The sequence below is a fragment of the Herpailurus yagouaroundi genome, unplaced genomic scaffold, assembly GCF_014898765.1.
Source record: "Herpailurus yagouaroundi ecotype Mexico unplaced genomic scaffold, PumYag 193, whole genome shotgun sequence".
Taxonomy (NCBI): Eukaryota; Metazoa; Chordata; class Mammalia; order Carnivora; family Felidae; genus Herpailurus; species Herpailurus yagouaroundi.
Genome location: NW_024412424.1, coordinates 1,149,923 through 1,168,401, shown reverse-complemented (window position 1 = coordinate 1,168,401; position 18,479 = coordinate 1,149,923). Strand labels below are relative to the sequence as shown.

Below are 18,479 nucleotides of genomic sequence, written 5' to 3'. Positions count from 1 at the left end.
GACGGCTGACAGTTTTTTGGGGTTGGTTATCACTCTCAGAAACGAAAGACACTCGCTGGAAGTGCAGGGATGGGATTCAACTGTCTACCTCTTTATTTTATTTATTTATTTTTTTCAACGTTTTTTATTTATTTTGGGACAGAGAGAGACAGATCATGAACGGGGGAGGGGCAGAGAGAGAGGGAGGCACAGAATTGGAAACAGGCTCCAGGCTCCGAGCCGTCAGCCCAGAGCCCGACGCGGGGCTCGAACTCACGGACCGCGAGATCGTGACCTGGCTGAAGTCGGACGCTTAACCGACTGCGCCACCCAGGCGCCCCAACTGTCTACCTCTTTAATCTCTGAACGGGTAAGAAGTTACCGAGGAAAGAAGCAGAGCCAGGCTTTGAGAGAATACGCTGCAAGCAGTTGTATGAAGATGGGCCAGACCAGGTCAGACCCCACAGAGCTCATCTTTTGGAGAACTTTCTGTGAAGATGTGGCCCATTTGCACTGGCCAATACAGTGGCCACTGGCCACACCTGAGCCCTTGAAATGTGACTGGTGAGACTGAGGAATGAATTTCAAAACAAATGAGTAAACATTGGTTTTAGAGTAATTTCGGGTTCACGGCAAAACTGAGCACAAAGTACAAAGAGTTCCCACGTACCCCCACGGCTACACCCACACATCTCCACCGCCATCAGTATCCCACAACACAGTGGGACATTTGTCACAACGGCTGCACCTGACACATCATGATCTCCCGGAATCCATAGTTTACAGTGAGATTCACTCTTGGTGTTGTACATTCTATGGAGGGATGCATTTTTAATCTTATTTAATTAAGTTAATTTGAATTTAGTCAGCCAACCTGACAGGTGGCCGCCATGTTGGACAGTGCAGCTCTGTCCAGCGAGAGAGGCCCAGGAGGGGGGATCACTGCCCAGTGTGGTGGTTACAGGAGTAAGAAGGAATCCCAGGCCGCTGGCTGGGTGGGACTCACACCACCAAGCCTCTGTGTCCAGGCAAGAGGATGCAGGAGAGTCTCTGTTGTCCTTGTGTTTATAGGCTCTGACACCAAGGCTGGAGGCCTGCATATGCCATTTCACGGACACCCGTGCCCATTGGTTTCCCGTCATGTTCTGTCAGAAAGAAGTGGGAAGGCAGGTGGAGAGGTGAAGCCATTTTTTTTTCAGGCTTCTGCGGGCACCTCAGGCATGGTAAGAACAAAGCAGTGGCTTTAATGATGGGCAGGAGCAGCAGTGGCTGGGGACAGCGGGCATCCGGGTTCCTGCTCAGGGTCCAGTGATTTTGGGTTTTGGGCCACACCTTTTTCCCTTTTGACCTTTAGTCTTAGAAGCCTTTGAAGCTCCCTACAGTTACTAAACTATAGGCAACCTTATATGCCTGTTCTGTTTTTCGCATACTTTTGTACTCATTCTCCCGTATGAAACATCCTTTGTGGGAAATACCTAAAATGACTTTTCCTGGGGTGCCTCGGCGGCTCAACCAGTTAAGTGTCTGACTCTTGGTTTCGGCTTCTGTCACGATCTCATGGTTCGTGGGTTCAAGTCCTGCGTTGGGCTCCGCGCTGTCAACATGAAGCCTCCTTGGGATTCTTTCTCTCTCCGCCCCTCCCCTGGGTGCACTCTCTCTCTTGCTCTCTCAAAATAAATAAATAAACTTAAAAAATATTTAAAAAAAATAAAATGACTTTTCCTTATGGAACACAGACTAATAAAGCACTCAAGACAGCTAAAAGCCTTGATCACCGCACCTAGACCACCACTACGCTTTCCAGCTGATCCACTCCCTTCCGCCCATCTATGCTCGGTACATTTTGCCTGCTGCATCCAGAGCCACCACTCTAGAACACAAATCTGATCATGTTTAGATCCCTCTTGTGGCTTCCCATTGCTTTTTTGGGGGGAATGGGACCGAGGGAAAGGGAGAGAGTGAGAATCCTTTTTTTTTTTTTTTTAAACATACTCATTTTAGAGAGACAGAGTGAGAGCAGGGGAGGGGCAGAGGGAGAGGGAGACACAGAATCTGAAACAGGCTCCAGGCTCTGAGCTGTCAGCACAGAGCCCAACGTGGGGCTCGAACTCACGAGCCGTGAGATCATGACCTGAGCTGAAGTCGGACGCTCAACCAACTGAGCCACCCAGGCACCCCAGGAGGGAGAGTCCTAAGTAGGCTCCATGCTCAGCACAGAGCCTGACATGGGGCTCGGTCCCACCACCTGGGATCATAGGATCAGTCAGATGCTCAACCAACTGAGCCACCCAGGTGCCCCTTCCCATTGATCTTTATACAGGGGATGGAGAAGTGTAGGAGCATGATGAGACTGAAAACTTAGAGCAGACAGCAAAACACTCTCAAGATGAGACCAGATGACACATGGTCTCATATCATTGCTCTTTACTCAGGGGTGTCTCATAAGACTAGCAGGAGCTTGTGAGACTCCCAAATGGAAGAGGGAGACAGGGGGCGCCTGGGTGGCGCAGTCGGTTAAGCGTCCGACTTCAGCCAGGTCACGATCTCACGGTCCGTGAGTTCGAGCCCCGCGTCGGACTCTGGGCTGATGGCTCGGAGCCTGGAGCCTGTTTCCGATTCTGTGTCTCCCTCTCTCTCTGCCCCTCCCCCATTCATGCTCTGTCTCTGTCTGTCCCATAAATAAATGAAAACGTTGAAAAAAAAATTAAAAAAAAAAAAAAAAAGGAAGAGGGAGACAGGAAGCTGTGTCCCATCCCTGAGATCACATGGCCTTCTAGCTTGCCTGCCTGAGAAACAGGGCCTGATCAGACTCACTGTGCCACCATCACAGGAGGAGGGCAGGTAAGGGGATGCCCACCTGCCCTGAAGAGACCTTGCGGTCAGCTGCCCAGGCTTCCTTCCTCATCTTGTTAGTGGAATCCTTACTCATCCTGTTAGTGAATCTGGCCACAGAGGAGTGTGTGTCCCTCGCGAATGGAAGACAAAACGTCTGAGAAATAAATGCCCCCTCCAGTACCGGTTCTCCAGCAAACGTCCGGTGCCTGCTCTGTGCCAGGCACAGTGTGAGACATGGAGGTGGAACGACAGCAAACGTATATTACCACTCCCACTTTTCAGAAGGGGGGACTAGGGGCTCCGAGAAAGTACTTAAGTGACTTGCTAAGGTGATTTGCCTCCTGCTAGAAATGGGAGCTGGGAAATCATCACACACACACACACACAGACACACACCCTCCCACCCACCCACCCAACCCCACACACATACACCCTATCCTGGGAACAGCGAGTGTAGTTGGGCACGGCGAGGTTTCTGACGCTCCGCGGGGTGCGTAACAACCTTCCCATAAGGATTTGCCAGGCGCACGGAAAAGGGAACGGCACCTGAAAGAATGACAGCATGTCAGACTTACGCAGTGGACGGAGGGGTAACGGGGCAAATAGGCTGGGCTCACATGGTGGGACCCGCGCGCCTAGCCGGCCCCGCCCCCTCCCGGCCTCAGCTAGGTGTGCGCGGCCCCGCCCCCGCCCCTTCGGTTTCGGTTGCGCGTGCGCAGCCCTACTTCGGTCCCGCCCCTTCCCGGACTCAGCTGCGCGCGCACCGCCCCTCGCACCAGTGCGCACGCGCGGCCCCGCCCCCGTCTCCCCGGCGCTCGGAGCCCGAGTCCGCGGGAAGATGGCGGCCCCGCTCATCCCGCTCTCCCAGCAGGTATGGGCCAGCGGGCGGGGGTGCAGCGCCGGGGCGTAAGGCGCGAGGCGGGCGCCCCGGGGAGACCGATGCGCGGGGAGGCCCACCCGGGCGGCGGCGGCTCGTGCTGACGGGCCCGCGCGGAGGGAGGGCGAGTAGGCGGGCGGTCCTGAAGGTGACAGGCCGGCCCGGCCCGCGGCCTCCCGCGCCCTGGAGACCCTCTGCGGGCGGCGTCCAGGCGGGGCTGCTGCATGTAACTGCATGGTTCAGGGCCCGGGCCCGGCTACGAGTCTGGCCTTCGCCGCAGCTCCCAGGCCGGGTGATGCACGGTGGCACTGGGCTCTCACTCTGGGAGGTGGGCGAGGGGAGCGAGCCTTTCTGCCGGTGCGACAGCCCCGCGAGTCTTTGTTTTCTGCCGGGTCCCAGCGCCGGCGAAGACGGTGTCCCCGCCGGGGTGGAGGGCAGAGCCCTGCCAGGGCCAGGACCCTCCAGCAGTGCGATCCCGGACTCATCCCTCCCTTGGGAGCTGTTTCTGCCACCCTTGAAATGAGAGAGAGGAGCTCGCACGTCTCCTTTCTGCGTCTTCAAATCTGCCTGATGGTCTTACTAAGGGGCAGTAACAGCGGCGCGACATATAACGTGCAAAAAAGAGCCTTGCGCAGGCAGCTTTGCTTTCTGGGAAGGATGTTCATTCATTTATTTGTCTGTCAAATGTGCGTTGGGCCAGGTGCTGGGAGTGCAGCAGTCACCCAGACAGACAAGGTCGCTGCTCTCCTGGAGGTGACACTTTTATGGGAACTAGAAACTACCTGTGTCCTGCTAAGGACAGCTGCCTTTATTTACTGAATACTTGTGTTGTACCAAGCGCCATGTTATAAGCACTTTGAACTATCTAGCACGGAGTTGGAATTAAGAGTGAAGACACGGGGTCATGTCATCTTGCTGTTTAGTTCTTGGCTCTGTCATTTATTTCCTTTGAGTGTGCTTGGGTGAAGTGCTCAGAACTCATTTGGAAAATGGAAATATAAAACATATAGGGATGATGTGAAGATTAAGCATGTAAAACGCTTAGTAAACAGTGCCCGGCACATCAAAGCACTCCGTGAAACCATAATTATTACCATCATTTAATTCTCTGGCAGATTGGGACATACGGGAATGTAGACCACAGCAGTAAGAATGCTGAACCTTAAGAGAGCTGATAGGTAGGTTGACACGACTGGTCAGCTTTTCCAAGGAGAGAGACATACCTGCTAAATCTTACAAGAACTAGCCAATTTGTAACGCTGTCACGAAATTAAAAGTGTTAAAGGCCAGTGGTTATTAATTAATACATTCTTATAAGAGGTATGAAAGTGCTATGTAAATTAGGTGCTCTACAGATAGGGGGCATTATTATTAATAGCCAGTCGCTATAGTTTAGGATATGTGCATTGGGTGAAACTCACTTAGGCTCACTTAATGAGAAAGTGCCCCCATTTTTTTGGGGGAGGGGAAGAATCTCTTTGAAACTTCCTTTGACTTCCTGTCAAATTTTGAAAGCCCTGATTTGAACTTTGATGACAACAGTGGCTAATGTCTATTGAGTGCGTTGGAGTTTAAGTGCTTTCTAACATGTTGGCACTTATCCCCACAACAAGGAGAAGGAAATTCTCATTTTACTGATGCAGAATTAGGTTCAGAGGAAGGCCACTGTGAATTAAGGAATGGAAACATGATTTGGGTCCTGTGATTCATGTGCTTAGCACCCTTTGGGATAAATTCCCAGTTCTTTCTCAGGAAGCCTCGCTGGTCTGGTGCCTGCCAGCCCTCTCCCGCCTCCTGCTTTCCCTGGTCCCCACACTGCAGCCATACTTGCTGCTTTTCTGCTCCTCCCACAGTCCCAGTTTCTCTGTCCTCAGGGTGTCTCACTAGTTGTTCCTTCTTCCAGAAGTGCTCTTCCCTGTCTCTTCCCTTGGTGCTTTTGGTTCCTGGCTCCTTTCCCTCCTTCGGGTGGTAGCTCAGATGTCATTCTTCCCAGAGGCCTTTGCTGATCGCTTGTCATAAGTAGAGCCCCTTCCATCCCACCAGAAATGTGTTTTTTCCACACACCCCTCGGCACCAATCAATGGTTTACACCCAGGCACCCAGGGAGAGCAGGTACAGGCCTCTTGATCCTGTGACCAGCCCCCAGGAGGTGTCAGGTAAACTCTTGAAGCACCCATGACTTATACATGCCAGCGCCATTTCCAGGTGGCTTTTCTTCTCTGTGTGTGGGATGGGGACAGGGGTGGGAGTTGCAAGAGACTGACAGCCAGGAGCCCATGACACGTTTAGGTCACAGACTTCTGTGCTTTTTCCTGTTCCTTTACACGTTTGTTGAACAAAGGCGTGACCAGGCTTTCTTCCTTCAGGTAGTTATCTGACATTTCTCTACACCTGTTCTTTGTTGTTGTTGTTAAGTTTATTTATTTATTTTGAGGGAGATTGAGCACCAGCTGGGGAGGGGCAGAGAGAGAGAGGGAGGGAGAGAGAGGGAGAGAGAGAAAACCCCAAGCAGGCTCCACGCTGTTGATGCAAAGCCCGGCACGGGGCTGGAACTCATGAACCGTGAGATCATGACCTGAGCCGAAATCAAGAGTCGGACGCTTAACCGACTGAGCCACCCAGGCGCCCCTCTTTATACCTGTTCTTGTGGGAAGCTCTGCACTAAGGTGTTCCTGTCGGCCAAGGTGTGAGGCTTAGCCCATCCAGCTGCTTTCAGTCTAGCTGAGGGATCACACAGGTTCACAGATAATTCGCGGAGATGCGTGGATAGGATTCCAGGATAATTTCTGGTTGAGGGCATTCAGGGAGCCGCCTGGAGCGCGAGGCTGTGCTCTGGTTGGACTGAGGTGTAGGGCACACTTGGAACATTCTTGGAACACGGAACTTGGAACATGGATGGCCACGTGAAGGTGAGTAAAGCAGCTGCTAGCAGGGTTGCAGAGGGGAGAGGGGCTGTGTGTGTTTCCCCTCTGTCACCAGCACTTTTGCTATAGACATCTTTCCTGGTCTGCTCCACGGTCCCCGGTATCTGTGACACCTCTTTCCCTGTACAGTCTCTGATGACCCTGAATATGAATCTTGCTCTTGTGAAGGAAGAGTCAGGGTGGATTTCTCCCTCCGTTGGCAGCTCAGTGATTTCCGTTTCTCCCTGACTCTGAGCAAGCTCCCCTTTGCCTCTCCTACCCTGGAAGTGCACCTGTGTCCCTCCCCCCTTTATACCATGTGATCTCGTAAGTGGCTGGTCACCATGCCATCCTTCACCCTGGTGGCCTGTCACTGGTTGCCCTTGAGCCTCACAGCACCGCATCCTCTCTGTCTGCCCCCATCTTAGGGTCTCCCTGCAGAGCGTGCCCTTCCCCCACCAAGACCCTGCTGGAGTCCAGCCTCCTGTTTCTCCCTTGCCAGCCACCTCTGGAGTTGGCCACTTCCTTACCACATCCACAAGTTCACAGGCTGCGGCTGCCCCCCTTCCTACTCAGCCTCTGCCTCCGAGTTCATTCCGCACAACCACCCCCTGCTCCAGAAGCTTCCAGCTACTCCCGTCTTCCTCCCCTCAGTATGTCCAGCTCGGCTGCCCCTGTGCTGCTCTGCCTGACCTTGCCAGCTTGCTCTCCCGCACTCGCACCACTCCATTTAGACCCTTGCTGTTCCCAGCGCTCCCCCCACACCCTCCATGGCTCTGTTGCCCCCACCTCATGCTGTGACCTCCTGCTGAGTCCTGCCCCACCTCCCGCCCACGCCCACCGGAGGCCACTCCCAGAGGCCTTCCTGGGGGTGTCTTCCATCAGTCCCACCAGAACGTCATTGTACCTCCTGTACCTTCTGTGGGTCCCTTGTGTGGCCCTCGACCTAGGAAGCATGCGGGAAGCGTTGGGCTCACTGATGAAGAGAGTGTCCTGGGCCCAAGGGGGTGCTCCCACCAATGCCACTGGGGTCCTCCTCCGCCAGGTACTTCCTGTGCCCACGCCCTTGAGACACATCATCTTTTTTTTTTTTTTTTTTTTTAATTTTTTTTTTCAACGTTTATCTATTTTTGGGACAGAGAGAGACAGAGCATGAACGGGGGAGGGGCAGAGAGAGAGGGAGACACAGAATCAGAAACAGGCTCCAGGCTCTGAGCCATCAGCCCAGAGCCTGACGCGGGGCTCGAACTCACAGACCGCGAGATCGTGACCTGGCTGAAGTCGGACGCCTAACCGACTGCGCCACCCAGGCGCCCCTGAGACACATCATCTTTTTAATGGGTGCCATGTTCTGGAAGGTTTTTATTCCCATTTCACAAACTGAGACCCACAAAGGTTTAAGTAACTTGCCAAAGTCCCATAGTTGGTGGGTTGACCCCACATCCGTCTGCCTGCAGAGCCCCGCTCTTTCCCCTCTTCCAGGCGGCCCGCTGGGCTCCTCGCCCAGAGCAACACCCGGTGAACGTGTCTGCAGTGAATGCCAAGTGCTTGGGACACTTGGTTGTCCTTTCGTCCCTTGTTTTTTTTCCTCTAAAATAACTGCCAGTCTCTCTGTCTTACTAGAATGCTAATGGTGATGTGGTATAAATTGGTGGGGACAGAGCCAGGGTTTAGAGTAAAGATTGGCCCTGCCCCGTAAGATCCAGAATTCCCCGGCTGGCTCTTTGTCGTATTGACCTGCATTGGCCTGGTTTTTGTGGACTGAGTAGCTCCCAGTCGAACAAGAACATACAAGTTTTGCTCCCTCTGCCCCGATTTTGCACTTTAAAGCAACTTTCCCACATCTGGCTCTTAACCCGATCAGCTGATCCTGGAAGTGGACTGTCTTCGATCAGATGGTACCCAAGCGCCGAGCGTCCACTCTCTGATGCCTCAGGCCACTTGCCGTTAATGTGCCGATGGACGAACACAGCCGCACCCCCCCCCCCCGAAGGAGGCAGCCCGTCAGCCACTCTAGGGGTGCCTTCGGGTTCTCCCCTCCCAGACTTCACCTGAGCAGCCAGCATCCACTCGGAAAGCTCTTCCACATTCTTCCTCAAAGACACTTCTCCCACCCCGTTACCCCATGAGGTCCCTTCAGGGGGTGTGTGTTTTCAGTGTCATGGTCCCCAGATGTTCACTCAGAGCCCTCGGTTGTGCGGTATTTTCCGTATCTCACTTTGTCCGTGTGCAAACTGGGCCTACCTCTAAGTATCTGCCTCCTGACAGCGGAGTATCAGCACCTCGCGGGGTGATGGGTGTGCCGTCAGAAAGCGCCTCTCGTTTGTGGATCGTGCTGTTCATTCGGCAGATGTGTATCAGGCTTCTTCTCTTTGCTGGGCACCTCCTGGCCTGTGGGATGTAGCAGTGAACCTGAAGACAGCTCTGTCACCTGGAGCCAAGGTTCTAAGGACGGGGTGGGGGCGGGGGGCAGACAGCAGGAAGGGAGCTAGTATGTAGTCTGTCCCAGGGCCGTGTGGTCCATGCTGTGAGGGCTGTGAAACCGAGTTTACAATCCCACAGGTGAGGTGGGGAGGCCTCACTGCACAGGCACCAAGGACTGAGCAAAAAGGCATTTGGATTGCTCACCTCCCCCTCCCGAGTCACCGTGGTCCGTCTTATCCTCCCTCTATGAAGAGGTAAACTGGGGCCCAGAGGCAGAGGTCACTTGTGAAAGGTCACACCCCACAAGCTGATACAGCTCATCTGACACAGATCTGGGGCTCTGAGCGGCACTCCAGTTTCTTTTTATTTATTTCTTCACTGCCAAGCATTCAGTGTGAGAGGTCATTTAGTTTTAAACAACGGCCGTGCTCCCTGGGTGCTAGGGGCTGTATCTGCTAGATGCTGTAGAGTCTGATGGAGAGAAGATCATGTGTTTAAATTTTTATTTTATTGTTTTGATCTCCTTTCCCTGGAAAGTCATGGGGGAAACGGAAAAGCCGCCTTTTCGTCTTTACAGAGGGTCAGCAGGTCGGTTTCCCTGCTGGCGTGGGTGTTCGGTGCCTCAAGGCGGAGGCAGAAATGAGGGCGCCGTGTCCGGCCCACGAAGGAGGGTCGGCGTGGTCCGGGCCACGGTGGAGGCAGAGGCCACGGGTGGTCTGAGCTGGATGAGGGACGGACGACTTGCTTCCACTTGGGTGTGTTGGAGACGGCTGCGTGGAGGAGGAAGGGCGCCGGGGCTGGGCCGTGGGGACATTGGGAAGGAAGGGAGGGATGCTTTTTCAGACAGCGGCCGAGCAGAATGAACAGAAACCGAGGGATTGGAATCCCGGCTCAAAAGGGCCGAATGTGAGGCCGGGGCTGGGAACTTTGGGCTCCGCATCCCTCTTTTAGTTAGGGTGACTTGGGGATTAAAGGGAGAAGGTGGCTTGGTAAATGGGACATGGTCTGTGCCTGGCCTACAGATTGGCCCGAGACAAAAGGGACTGACAGGGTGTCTGCTTGCCTAGAGTGGCCGACAAGGGGGGTGGGGTAGAGTGGAGACCTGCCTGCTGGGTGGCCCAGAGGGCCGCTCCTGCTTAGAATGCTCTGCCCATTCTAGTGGTAGGGCCAGCCCTTAATGTCCCAAGCTGCTGGAGGGAGGGAGAGGTTACAGATGACCACAAGCAGCCGTCTCCTTGCACTTCCGCCTGGCTCTGCCTACTGGAGGGGACGGGGGAGGACTGTAGCACTCCTAATGGCAGAATTGATTTACTGATTACGTTCAGACTGGCTGATAAAAAGTCAGTTCTCCTTTTGTAGACACTGGCTGAAAGCAGGGAAGGGTGGTGCCAGGAAGCCTGGCTGTCCCTCTCTGCAGACTGGAGGCCGGCTTCTGCCCCTCCAGCGCACTGCTCACCTGCATCCCACGCTTCCCAGTTCTGCCCTCCTCCCTGTTTGCTGTGCCCGGTGGCCCCTTGGCATTCTTTTCCAGTTGCTTGTTCAGGCGACATTCTGTCTTGCCTCAGGGCCTTTGCACATGCTATTTATTGCTCCTTTCTGGGATTTTCTTCCACCTATTATCTCTGGGTTAACTTCTACTCTTCATATCTCTGCTGGCACATCACTTCCTCAGGTAAAGCATTCCCTGACAGATTGGCCCAGCTTCTCTGTTACTGCCTGTGGGGATGCTTTGTACTTTTCCACATACCAGTTTGTAATTTCCTGTTGCTGGGATTATTTGATGGATGGTCAGTCTCCCCCACCACCTAGACTACGCTCAAAAAGACCTGTTTTAATTTGTCCTAGTTCCCCAGGTGCTCAGTAATCCTGTTGAACAAATGGCAGAATGGTAGGGCAGGTCCACACTGTGTGAGGTAGTGAGGAGCTGTGGCACGTTCTTGAGGAGTGAAGTGAGATGTTTAGATCTGACCGCTTGCGTAGAGAATGCACAGAGCTGGGCACTAGCTCAGAGATGCTTGTTGTGATATGGGCACGAAGTGATAAAGAGCAACCTAGGGCGCTTGGGTTGCTCAGTCGGTTAAGCGTCCAACTTCCACTCAGGTCATGATCTCACGGTTCGTGAGTTCGAGCCCCGCCTCGGGCTCTGAGCGCGAGCTGACAGCTCAGAGCCTGGAGCCTGCTTCGGATTCTGTCTCCCCCTCTCTTTCTGCCCCTCTCGCGCTCACACTCTGTCTCTTTCTCTCAAAAATAAGTAAACGTTAGAGCCTGGAGCCTGCTTTGGATTCCGTGTCTCTCTCTCTCTGCGCCTTGCCTGCTCATGCTCTGTGTCTCATAAATAAATAAATGTTAAAAAAAAAAAAAAAAAAGAGCAACCTGGCATGAGGTTGTTTCTGGAAGAGGAGAGGGGTTGGTGATTGGAGGACTGTGTGGGATGGTTATTTGGGCAGAGGGGCCTTCTAAGTGGGGGGAGGAGGCAGGAGAAAGGGGCAGGTGTGGTGTGTGCAACCAGCAGGGCCGGACCAGCTTTGCTGGGCAGTGCCAGGTGGGTGGCTGGGTCACCCTGCAGCAGGCCCTTCAGGCTTGGTGGGACCCCACGTTTAGGTGCAGTTGAGAAGCAGCCTGCCTCCTGGGGGTACCGTCAGGTTGCACTTTCTGAGCATCCACCCTGTGCTGGTATGAGAGCAAGAAGAATACAACAGCCCCCACCCTTTAGATAGCTCAGCTGGAGCCGGGCTCCCAGGCACACAGATCAGTAGGACCCCGTGTGGCAGACTCCTTCGTGGAGGTCAGGTGGCAGCCTGCATGGGTGGAATGAGTTGCCCTACAGGATTGGAAATAAGGACAGGAGGAAGAGGGGGCCTGGGTCTTCCTTCCTCCTTTCCCTCTTCTGTTCCGGCAGGACTGGAGGCAGTAGGGTACAGCCTTTCAGACTGGCTGCTCACCGGGGGGGGGCGGCCCCCCCGCCCCCCCCCCCCCGCCCCGCCCCCCCCCGCCCAGTCCCCCCTTCCCCGACTCTGGGAACCCGGTTGTCGGGGAGGGATCTGAGGTGCAGGTATTGCACAGAAGTAAGGGAGTGTGTTTGGACACCCACTTTGTGCCCACTCACCACTGACTCCTCATTAAGGAAGTGTCATTGTCTCTGTCCCTGCAGCTTCTTTCTGAACAAGGAAACTGAGAAGGACAGAGGGAAAATGACTGGTTTCAGGCCTCTCAGGGAGGTGGGGTGCTCGGATCAGACCGCAGCTCCAAAGCTGGTGTTCCCTCCCATGGACACCACACCGGGGGGCTCCTGGGAGGGCAGGAGCAGCTGTGTCCCTGCTGTGTCCCTGCTGTGTCCCGAGACCCTGCTGCAGGCAGGTGATCACTATCTGTTGATGGATGTCACACGCTCCGAATAGCAACCAGGAGCAGCGTCTGTAGCCGCCCTTGATGATAGTTGATTAGTGGAAATGTTTTCTGTGTCTTGGGTGGAGAAGCAGGCACCTTCTGCCCTGGGGATGGGAGTCAGGGAAGCCTTGGGAGACCAGCATCCTGATGGCCAGGCCCCCGCACGTTCGCAGGGCTCCCGGTGTCTCTTCACTTCCTCTATGAGAGGGCATGGGAGGGGGTTCTCTGATTTACTAGTGACAATGACAGGCATGCCTGTTGATCCATAGAAACTTGGCTTTTCTGATCCACAAAGGTTGTTTTCAGTTTTATATACTCAGTGGGAAAAGGAAATGATCTTCTTTCAGACCACTTTTTTTTTTTTTAATGTTTGTTTATTTTTGAGAGACAGAGATGGAGCACGAGCAGGGGAGGGGCAGAGAGAGACACGCACACAGAATCTGAAGCAGGCTCAAGGCTCTGAGCTGTTAGCACAGAATCCGACGCGAGGCTTGAACCCATGAACCCATGATCACAACCTGAGCCGAAGTCAGACATTTAACTGACGCCCCCCAGGCACCCCCCCAGGCTGTTTTTAAAAGCGGAAAGAATGAACCGAAAGAACTGTTGATGGTGAGGCCCTCACATGGGCACGCTTAAACCTGGACTGGAAGGCTCAGGGACTGGATTAGCCCTCTAAAATTCCCCACACCCTAGAAGCGGCAGTTTGTGGTTGGGGGTGCCAGAACCTGGTAGACCTAGGTGTGTGTTATTGAGAATGTTTCTCCCGTTGGGAGTTTTCTTTGACGAAGACTAGAACGGTCTCTGTGCCCGCAGGGCACCCCATATCCGTCGTGGGCGCTCTTTCCATGGTGAAGGGGGTTCCATAGGGACGAGCGGACACCCACGGCTGCTGAGTGGGTGCGAGCCAGTGCTGCTGTTCCTGTCGCCCACACGCCAGACCAGGGAATCGGCATTTTCTTTCAAGCCAAGCTCGTCCGTCCCGTTGGCATTCGGCCTCTTGATTTAATTTTTTGTTGCCTTTGAGCCCCTCGAAAATACCCTTTGCTTCACAGCTACTACGCACTTAACCCTCTGTGTGTGAAATTGCACGTTTTATTTATTTATTTATTTTTATTATTTTAATTTTTTTTTTTTTTTTTTAGCATTCCTGGTATTTTTTAGAAATTGCACGTTTAAAAAAAAAATCATCAGTAAGGGGCGCCTGGGTGGCTCAGTCGGTTGAGCGTCCGACTTCAGCCAGGTCACGATCTTGCGGTCCGTGAGTTCGAACTCCGCGTCGGGCTCTGGGCTGACGGCTCAGAGCCTGGAGCCTGTTTCGGATTCTGTGTCTTCCTCTCTCTGACCCTCCCCCGTTCATGCTCTGTCTCTCCCTGTCTCAAAAATAAATAAACGTTAAAAAAAAAGATCATCACTAAGACTTAAGAACTAGTAAAAGACTGGGGTGTCCTAGATGTTGGGAGGGGCTCAGCCGACTAGTTGAGAGAGAAAATGAGTACGACGTGTGCTGCAGCGAAGCCAGCGTTTGGTGAAATATTTTATCATTTTTTTGGCCAAGATCATTTGGTGTGGCATGCTGTAAGGACTGCGGATTTGATGCTTGTGGGACACGCCCTGCTTAGCAGCCTTGCCTGACTTCCCTTCCCACCCGCCACAGGTTCTCTGTAAAGAAAGCCTGCTCCTCTGACTCGGTGGCGGTAACAAGGGCGCTGATGGGTACAGCAGCACCTCCCACTTGTGGAGTGCGCTTTGCCTTGATGCTGAAAGCGATCCTCAGGGCAGGCACTGTATCGTTCCCATTTTATGGAAGCGGAAACTGAGGCCCCGCTCTGCTGCTGAGTGGTGGAGCTGTGTCTCCACCCGAGCATCGCTCTCGCTGCACCCATCCCACCCTCTCCCTCCTGAGGCTCCATCTGTGAACAAACGATCTGTAAACAGACGTTTAAGGAAGGCCTGCTTACCCCGCCAGCAATGGCAAGAGGTAGAGTAAATGGGAGACCTCCACCTCCCCCCCACCCCAGCTCCACCGAATTGAAAATGTAAGAGGGAGGCCTTGACAAAAATTGGACGTTTAAGAAATGTCTCATTTGTAAGTTCGGGGCTTATGGGAGTGTGGGGGAGGGAGGGAGGGACTCATTTCATTTGGGGGGGACTTTGGGAGGCTTTTTAAAGCAGGGGGTCATTTGTGGGGCTGGGAGGTAACTGGCCTTCAGCAGGCTCGGCCCCCCTCCCCCCAGGCACAGGGAATGATTTGGGGGGAGACCAGGAGCGGGAGGCACACAGTAGTAGAGCTTCTGCCAGAGCAGGAAGGAAAGCCGGGATTGAGGGCTGCGTGCCCGTGGTTGTGTGCAAGCGCTTCTGAGTGAGTGTGTGTGAGCGTCCAGGTGGGTGTGTGCGTGTGTGGGGAGGGAGTAGCGCAGCTAGCTGGGGGCTGGGGGCAGGAGATGGCTGTGGGGCACCTCGAGAGCTCGGCAGAGGCTTGGCACCCTCTTGGCCAACTCACACCCTTTGCCAACCACAGAGGGTCTTTTCCGAGCCGAGGAGCGACCGTGTGTAATTCCTCTGCCTGCTCCTGCCAGCATGTTTTCTCTTCTGTGTTTGTTCCCTGATCAGACCGCGATGCTCCGCTCCTCCGTGGAATCTGTGGAATCTGGAGCCTACTCGGTGCCTGGTGCCTAGAGGACCCCCAGGCTCCACAGAAGAGCAGTGGTGCCAGGAAGCTGATGATGTCATCCGCAGAGTGGAGGGGAGGGGCATGGAGAGCTGCTGACCCCATCCGCCTTGGGGAGCCCTGAGTCCCGGGCAGTGGGCTCTCTTGGGGGATGGCCAAATATCGGGCCAGGGCTCAGAAGATGGCCCAGGGTGTCTGATCTAGGAAAGGAATTTCGGGAAGATTCAGGGCCCCTCGGGGAAAGCTGGGAGCCTTGTGGGAAGTGGGCATTCTCGAGGAAGGTGGTAGGTGCTCTGGTGTGTGGGGCCCTTACTGCTGAGCTGTCGCCCCTGTGAGTCTGTTCAGGGCCTGCTCCACCATACGGAGGAAGGAAGGACAGAACGGATGGGGGCTGTTCTCTGTGATGCTAGGAGGAGCCATATCCAGGGAGGGCTCTGGGGAGGCCGGGGCCACTTTTCATCTTAAACAGCACTTTGGGGAGAATGAGCTCGAATCTGCTCCCTGCTCCACCTCGGCTGCCCAGGCAAGGTCCTGGGGGCTCTCATTGCCTGACCCTTTCCAGGGCCATCCACCTGCCCTCCGTGGCTGCACTCAACCCTCCTACTGCTCCCCACACGCCCGTCCCCCGATCCCCTCAGGACCCTCCTCCCTTGGTGTTTTCCCGCCAGTGGTGCCCCCTTCTGTCTGTGTTGCCGGTGTCCTTGGCCTGCTTGTTGCCTTGCATCCCTTCGGGCAGGCTCAGCTGGGGCAGGGCCGGTCTTCCTGCCCTCGCAGGTGCGTGTCTGGGCTGCCGAGTGCCCCTGCTGTCCCTGTCTTTTCCTCCCAGCCCTTAATGGCCCTCGGTGTGTGTTGTCGTGTGTAGTGACATTCCCCTCCAGACTAGGAGCTCCACGAGGCATTCTGTAGAAATGGCAGAGGTTTCCACCTCGATGGCCCATAGGGACATCCCAGAGAAACGTGTGAAGGTGAATGGCTCATGTTGTCTGTGTTTGTGTGCCGTGAGTGGCTGCATTCCTTGGCCTCATCATCCTGGAGGCCTGCCCAAGTCTCGCCCTGGTTGCTTCCTGTGGGTGCTCCCCTGTCACCCACTCTGCGTAGCTAAGTGCATATTTAGTTCACTGGCTCGTGTGCACATCTGCTCAGGTCGCCTCGGGGATCCCGTTCCGGGCTTTTCAGCAGGGCGGGCACACACCCTGTTACCTCACTGTGTCCACTCTTGTGGCTGGCTGAAACCGTGCTGAATGGGCCCAGGTCCCCGGCGGCCCCCTCTGCCCTAGAGCCCACCTTGCCCATCGCTGACCCCTCGCTCAGGCTCCAGAGGCTTCGGCTGTGCATCCCGCCCTCCCCTCATGTCCCATGGCACCTTGTGCTTCAGTCACGGGCTCACTTCCTAAAGCTGTGTCTCACACCCTTTTGTATGCTTGATTCCTCCTCATAGTGTGAACTTAACCTTTGGTTTGTTGATTGAGTGAATGAATGAATTTATAAGTCCAAGGGCAGACCACTCTTTCAGGAAGTCTTCTGGGAAAGGGGCGGTCAGTAGCTTGAGGTAGAACTGGGCTGAGGGAACATTTACGGGGATGGGATACATTTTCGCATGGGAGAGCACAGAACTATAAACAGCCAGCACTGGAGGAGAGCTCACCCCAGGTCAGTCTCTGGTGGTGGGAATGCTTATCCTTATTTTCCAGATGAAGGAACTGAGGCACAGAGAGGCTGCTCACCTCCCCCAGGGTTGCACAGCACACTAGTGGTGGAGTAGGACTTGAGTCCGCATCTGTCTGGTGGCACTGTTGACCTCTGTGTGGGTCTGCTTCCCCTGGTGCCGGGAGTGCGGGGCCAAGAGGTGTGGGTGGAGACCTTTGGGACTCAGTGTAGGTCCTGCCTCCTGCACAGGGTGGCACGTCAGGGCGGGAAGGTTGCCTCGGGTGACCTCGGTTTCTCTTTTACTTCCATTTCTGGCAGATGGGGCAAGAGCAGTGGGCTCCCAGCAGTGCTGAAGCGTTTACGCCTCGAGTCTCCAGGTAGTTCTGGTCCTGGACTCCCTCTGGCTGTGTTGGTCGCCTTGATGCTTCGCTGTGTGTCCAAACTTTCAGGCATGGTTCTCTTGCTCTTTGGTTCTCCTTGTGGTTGGGGACTGCAGCCCTTACCCCCCGCTTCCCGTCCCCACCGCAGGCCTTGAGTTCCCAGTGGGCTGGGTGGAGGTGCCATACCCTGTGCCCAATGGCAGGTACACACACCTTCAGCTTGTCTTTCTTTCGTCATGGCGGTCATTAGGGTCCCCAGGAAGAATCACGTAGCTTCAGACCCCTCTTCTCCTTGAATGTGTCTCCTTCCCTTTTCTGTCTTACTCACAAAAGCAGTGAAGCAGGGTGCACTGATGTAGAACGCTGGCAAACTCAGAGCCACAGGGGGCAACCACGTCTCTTAGCCTGTGGCTTCCGTCCTGCCACATTCAGGTCCGTGTGCGTATATGATCGCTGTGCGCTTGTAGCCGGGCCGTGACCGTGTGTGCTGGCTTGGACCCTCCCTTTGCAAATACCTGACGATCATAGCCCGCGCATAAGCGTTCTGCCCTTGCTGTTTTTTTTTTTTTTTTTAACGTTTATTTATTTTTGAGACAGAGAGACACAGCATGAACAGGGGAGGGGCAGAGAGAGAGGGAGACACAGAATCCGAAACAGGCTCCAGGCTCCGAGCTGTCAGCACAGAGCCCGACGCGGGGCTCGAACTCACAAACCGCGAGATCGTGACCTGAGCCGAAGTCGGACGCTTCACCGACAGAGCCCCCCGGGCGCCCCTCTGCCCTTGCTGTTTTTACTGCTTTGTGGTGTATTCTTCTCACCTGTTTTCAACCTTTGCTGTCACCTGCAGTCCTTGCCCTCAAGCAGGGTGAACTGATAGGTCCCTCTTGCCTTTCCCCACCTCCTGCATAGTTAATCACTTCCTCAGGGTAGACCTCCCAAGGGGAGACCTTGCAGTAGTGGAAGGGTGTGTGTGTGTGTGTGTGTGTGTTAAAGAAGTGCTAGTTTTTACCTTTTGACAAAAGTATGACAGTGCTGGTGATAAAGCTACTCTTTGTTCATCCTACTTAACACGTGAAGCAGCTTGTACCATTAGGATCCTTGCCAAAGCAGAAACATATCAAATGTCGGTCTTTCTGTACAATTTTACACACACTCGAAGTAGAGGGAAGAGTTTGTGATGAACTCCCATTTCTCACCACCCATTTACAACAAATGTCATTTTTTCAAATCTCTCTGCACTTGTCTACCGTCCCTTGACCTCCTCTGCCATATACATTTTTATTTCTGAGGTTTTTATTTTAAATCTCAGAAATCACGTTTCAATATGCATCTCTAACAGTAAGACCATTTGTCTTTATATGACCATGGTGCCCTAT

The 18,479-nt window shown here is 54.3% G+C and overlaps 1 protein-coding gene across 10 annotated transcripts in view; it reads left to right on the top strand.

Moving 5' to 3' along the window:
- The first annotated feature begins 3,596 nt into the window (after positions 1–3,596).
- The window catches only part of EPS15L1 (epidermal growth factor receptor pathway substrate 15 like 1), a 98,237-nt gene continuing 83,354 nt past the window's right edge, over positions 3,597–18,479 (top strand). For 9 of the 10 annotated variants that reach the window (XM_040444810.1, XM_040444803.1, XM_040444807.1 and 6 more), the window contains exon 1: positions 3,597–3,685. In XM_040444810.1, coding sequence (XP_040300744.1) covers positions 3,653–3,685 — 33 coding nt within the window. In that variant the 5' untranslated portion in view covers positions 3,597–3,652. The remainder of the gene's footprint in view (positions 3,686–18,479) is intronic. The other variant, XM_040444800.1, reaches the window with a different exon arrangement.